At 67.1% G+C, this 4848-nt stretch overlaps 1 protein-coding gene across 1 annotated transcript in view; it reads left to right on the top strand.

Annotated features, from left to right (window-relative positions):
• The first annotated feature begins 4178 nt into the window (after positions 1-4178).
• The window catches only part of TCF7L1 (transcription factor 7 like 1), an 18291-nt gene continuing 17621 nt past the window's right edge, over positions 4179-4848 (top strand). Inside the window, exons 1-2 of the mRNA XM_017837325.1 lie at positions 4179-4379; positions 4458-4518. Of these exons, the coding sequence (XP_017692814.1) occupies positions 4179-4379; positions 4458-4518 (262 nt within the window). The remainder of the gene's footprint in view (positions 4380-4457; positions 4519-4848) is intronic.

The raw sequence follows: 4848 nt of genomic DNA, 5'->3' as shown, positions 1-4848 counted from the left end.
CGCCCCCGGGACCGCCCCGCCGGTGATACCGGCACCGCCCCGGGACCGCCCCCGGGACCGCCCCCGGGACCGCCCCGCCGGTGATACCGGCACCGCCCCGGGACCGCCCCCGGGACCGCCCCCGGGACCGCCCCGCCGGTGATACCGGCACCGCCCCGGCACCGCCCCCGGGACCGCCCCGCCGGTGATACCGGCACCGCCCCGGGACCGCCTCGGCACCGCCCCCCCGAGACTGGCACCGCCCCCGGCATCACCCTCGGCACGGCCCGGCCAGTGCTACCGGCATCTCCCCTGGGACCACCCCCGGGACCGCCCCCCGGCACCGGCACCGCCCCGCCGGTGCTATCGCCACCGCCCCACGGGTTCACCCCCGGGACCGCCCCGCCTGCACCGCCACGCCGGTGCTACCGGAACCGCCCCCCGGGACGACCCTCGCCACCGCCCCCTCTCCTCCGGTGTCACCGGCACCTCCCGCCGCGCCTCACCGGCGGCTCCGCCCACAGACGGCCCTGCCCCGCCCCAGAGCCGTCAGACCGCGCCCCGAGTCACCAGACTGCGCCCCTAGCTGCGATGCCACGCCCCCAAGAGCAGACCCCGCCCCTGAACTGACAGGCCCCGCCCCCAGACCCCCGCGGGCGGCCCCGCCCCGCCCCGCGGAGTGTCCCCCTTCTCGCCCCCCCATCACCCCGCCCCGCCGAGCCTCGGGGGTTGGTTTGGGATCCCTGTCCCAGCGCGGGTCACCCCCCCCACCCCACGGGGGCTCTTGGGGTCCCCTGTCACAGAGCAACTCTCGGGACCCCCCTCGGAGCTGTTCAGGGGGGTCCCATCCCCTCATCCCGGGTGTTCCTTGGGGTCCTCTGTCCCAGAGCAGCTCTAGGGGATCCCCACCCCAGAGTGACTCTTGGGGATCCCCTTCCCGGGCGGTTCCGGGGGATCCTGTCCCAGATCAATTTTCGGAGACTCTCATCCCATGGGGGTTTTCAGGGTCCCCCACCCTAAGGGCAGTTCTCAGGGACCCCCAGCCCGAGCTGTTCTGGGAGACCCGATCCCAGGTGGTTCTTGGGGTTCCCTGCCCCAGTGCAGCCCCGGGGGTCCCCGCATCCCACACAGCCATCCCTGGTCCCCGTACCCCGTAATGTACTCCCTAACGCAGCCCCTCTGTGGAGAAAATCGGCAGTTCCGGGGATTTCTCCCATTTTTCATCCTGAGGGGGGTACACCTGGGGTGGACACACCTGGGGTGACTTCAGGTCACCCGGACCTCGGATCCTGGAGCTTTTTGGGGTGCAAATGCGTCTCAGTTTTACCCCGTATCATCAAAATTTTGCACCCCCCAGCAGGGATGCTGCTCCTCCCCGTGGCGATGACCTGCACGAAGAGGTGTCCAGCGGGGCAGGAGGTGACCGGGGGGGGGGAGGGAGAGGTGTCTGGGAGGGACAGAGGGTGACCCTCGCCCCGGGGTGTCTCCAGCATGTGCTAATGGGCCATTAGCAGTTCGTTGTTCCCCCAGCCCAGTCCTCCCCAGCTGCCAACAGCGGGCTGGAGCGGCGCTGCCCCGCGCGGCGAGCGAGGTGCTCGGGGGATTTGGGAGTGGCCTTTCTCTCCCCCGAGCCTTCCTCCACATTCGGGGTTACCCAAAATTTGAGCGAGCAGCAGGGAAGCGGAGGTGGAGGGGCTCCCCCAGAACTCCTTTGGTGTCTCACCCCCACCCTGCCGGGCTCGGGGGGCCACGGGGAGAACAACCCACCCATGAGACACCACTGTCGCCCAGAGGGAAAATAACGGGGGACCGAGCTCCCCCTACCCCGGGAGGGTGAGGTGGACTTTAAGGAGCCCCCCTGCCCCCCCATTTGTCCCCAGTGACAGTGATGGTGACAGGGCTGTGCCGGGCTTTTCCTCCTTGGGGCTTCAGGCTTTGGTTTAGGGGGGTTGGAGGGATGTGGGGGTCCCCTCCGTGCCCCCAGTCTCCAGTGAAAAATGTGTCTGGGAGAGGGGGATGGGAGATGGTGAATGGGGTGGTCCTGGGGTGCCTGAGGGTCCTGCAATGACCAAGAGTCCCAGGGCAGCTGAGTGTCCTGGGGTGGCTGACAGTCCTGGGCCAGATGAGGATCCCAGAGTGACCAAAATTCCTGGGGTGTTCAAGGGTCCCAGAGTGGCCAAAGGTCCTGGGGTAGGTGTTGGGTCACTGTAGCCAAGGGGCCTGAGTACCTGAGGGTCCCAGAGTGTCCAGGCTTCCTGAGGTGGCCATGGGTGCAGGAACAGCAGAGACTCCAGGGGTTGTTGAGCTCCTGTGGTGGCTGAAGGTCCTGGGGTGTCTGATGGTCCCACCTCAGACCCCCCAACCCCCTCCATCCCACAGATTCCCCATCCATCCATCCCATCATCACTCCAAGAGCACCAAACACCACCTAACGTCACCTCAAAACCAGTTTAGAGGCTCTCCTGGGTTTATAGGACTGTCAAAAATGTTGGGAAACAGCCCAAAACTGCAGTGCTGTTGGTGCCCGTGTTATGACTTGGGGACCTGCAAGGCTGGGAGTTGCTGGGGAGTGCTGGGTGACATGGGACATTCATGTCAATGCCAGGAACCAGTCATGTCCTCGCTCCTCGAGGGCTCATCCCACGTTATTTATGGGGAACCTGGGCAAAAGTAACGCTTAAGGTAATAATTTATATTTTTTAGCATCCTGGGGCGTACACAGCTCCCTCAGACACATCCACACCCCACATGGGAAGGGGACCCCACCACATGTTCCCCTAACCATGGAGCTGTTTAGGTAGATGTGAGCTCCCCATTCAGCACACGGCTAGAATGGCTGGAAATGTTAATTAAACACAGGGTAATAAAACATCTGGAGGGCTGGGAGCAGGGAAGGGCCGGCCGGCACGACCCCCCGCAGCTGCCTCCTGCTTTTCCTTGGGAATCTTGGGCAGGGGGGACTGGGGTCACCAGCGATTTGGATGGTACAAAAGCCTTTTCATGGAGTATTTCAGGCAAAGCAACTGAAGAACCTTTGTGGAGCAGAGCGAGGGGCTGCTGGGGGGTGGTGGAGCCTGGTGGCCCCGGGCGTTTGGGGACGGGAGGTTGGGGTTCACAGCCAGGCTGTGGGTGATGGAGTGAGACGAAGACAATGGTTTGGAGATGCTGGATGAAGCCCCATTGAGTGCCACCCCAGCAGCCCCGTGGATGCCCATTACGGGGAAACCAGCCCACTGCGTAAAAAAAAAAGGGGGAAAAAGGTTTTTTCAGTGGGTCTGTCCTGCAGGATGGCTGGTCTAGCCATGGTAGGACCCTGCTCCTGCCTTGGGGAGGGATGGGGAACCCCCTCTGAGCATCCCCTGGGGAGGGGGACAGGGACATTGGGGTGAACTGGGGACTCTCCAGTGTGGTGGGACACACGGGTGGGATGGGGACACCCTGATGGGATGGGAACAACCTGGCGGGTCAGGGTTACCCTGGGCGGGATGAGGGTTCTCCTGCTACACAGAGGCACCCAAATGCAATAGGGGCACCCCAGCAGGACAGGGATGATGGGATGGGGTGGGGGGCACCCTGGGTGGGATGGGGGCACTCAGGAGGGTGAAGGCAACTAAATAGGATGGGGGGGGTTACGGACAACTTCAGCAGGGTGGGAGCACCCAGATGGGAGGGATCACCGTGGGAGGGATCGGGGACCTGCATGGGATAGGGGAACTCTGGGTACGATGGGGGGACCAGGGCAGGATGGGGGGGGGGGAAAGACGGAATGTGGCAGACCATGAATGCACTGAAAGCACTCGGATGGGAAGTGACCCCATGGATGGGACGGGGGAGACCCTAGCTGGGGCACCCTGGATAGGGCAGAGGACCTCTGGATGGAATGAGGGTTGCCCGGTTGGGATGGGGGACCCCGCACGGAACGGGGGTCCCCGAACTTACAGGGAGCGCCGGGCACAGTGGGACCGGCCGGCGCCCCGTGGGCGCCCCGTGGGCGGCGGGGCCGCTCCGCCGGCGGGGCCGGTGCGGAGTCGGCGGCGGGACCCGTGCGGGGCCGGCGGGGCGGTGCGAGCCCCTGCCCGGCCCCCGGTGTCGGTTTGCATCCCGGCTCCTCCCCGCCCCGCCGCCCCGCGCATTCCCGACCCTCCGGGCGGCGGCGGCGGCGGCGGTGGGGCCCGGCGGGGCCGGGGCGGGACCCCACGATGCCGCAGCTGGAACCGACGGGGGGGGACGACCTGGGGGCTCCCGACGAGCTCATCGCCTTCCAGGACGAGGGCGAGGAGCAGGACAAGGGCGCGGGGCGCGGCTCGGCCCACGGGGACCTGGACGAGCTCAAGTCCTCGCTGGTCAGCGAAACCGAGAACCGCGGGGGCCCCGGCCCCGGGGGCGGCCCCGGCCCCGAGGTGAGGCGGGGGGCGGCGGGAAGCCGGGGGGACGCGCCCCCCGCCCGGCCCCGCTCCGCTCACCGCCTCTCCCCGCAGGCGGAGCGGCCCCCGCCGCCCCGGGAAAGTTTCCAGAAGCCGCGGGACTCTCTGGCAGAAGGTACTGGACCCCCCCCGGCGCCCCCCTTCCCCTCCCGCTCCCCGCTGCATCCCCCGGGACCAGCCGACACTTCCCAACTTCTTTGTTTCCGCCCCCGGCTGCGGGCGGGACCCCCCGTGTCCCCCCTCCCCCGGTCTCCCCTCGTGTGTCTCCCGGTTCCCCCCCGCCGTGTCCCCCTCCCCGTGTACTCACCCTCCCATATATCGCCCCCGTGTCCCCCTGCTCCACCCCGTGTGCCACCCCCGTGTCCCCCTAATTCCGACCCCCATGTTCCTCTCCCTGGTGGCCTCAACACCCTGTGCCCACCCTGTGTCCCCGTAATTCCCCCTT

The sequence above is a fragment of the Lepidothrix coronata genome, unplaced genomic scaffold (assembly GCF_001604755.1).
Source record: "Lepidothrix coronata isolate B3197 unplaced genomic scaffold, Lepidothrix_coronata-1.0 Scaffold301, whole genome shotgun sequence".
NCBI classification, from domain to species: Eukaryota; Metazoa; Chordata; class Aves; order Passeriformes; family Pipridae; genus Lepidothrix; species Lepidothrix coronata.
The sequence above is the reverse complement of the archived record's forward strand: the minus strand, read 5'-3'. Positions and strand labels throughout refer to the sequence as shown.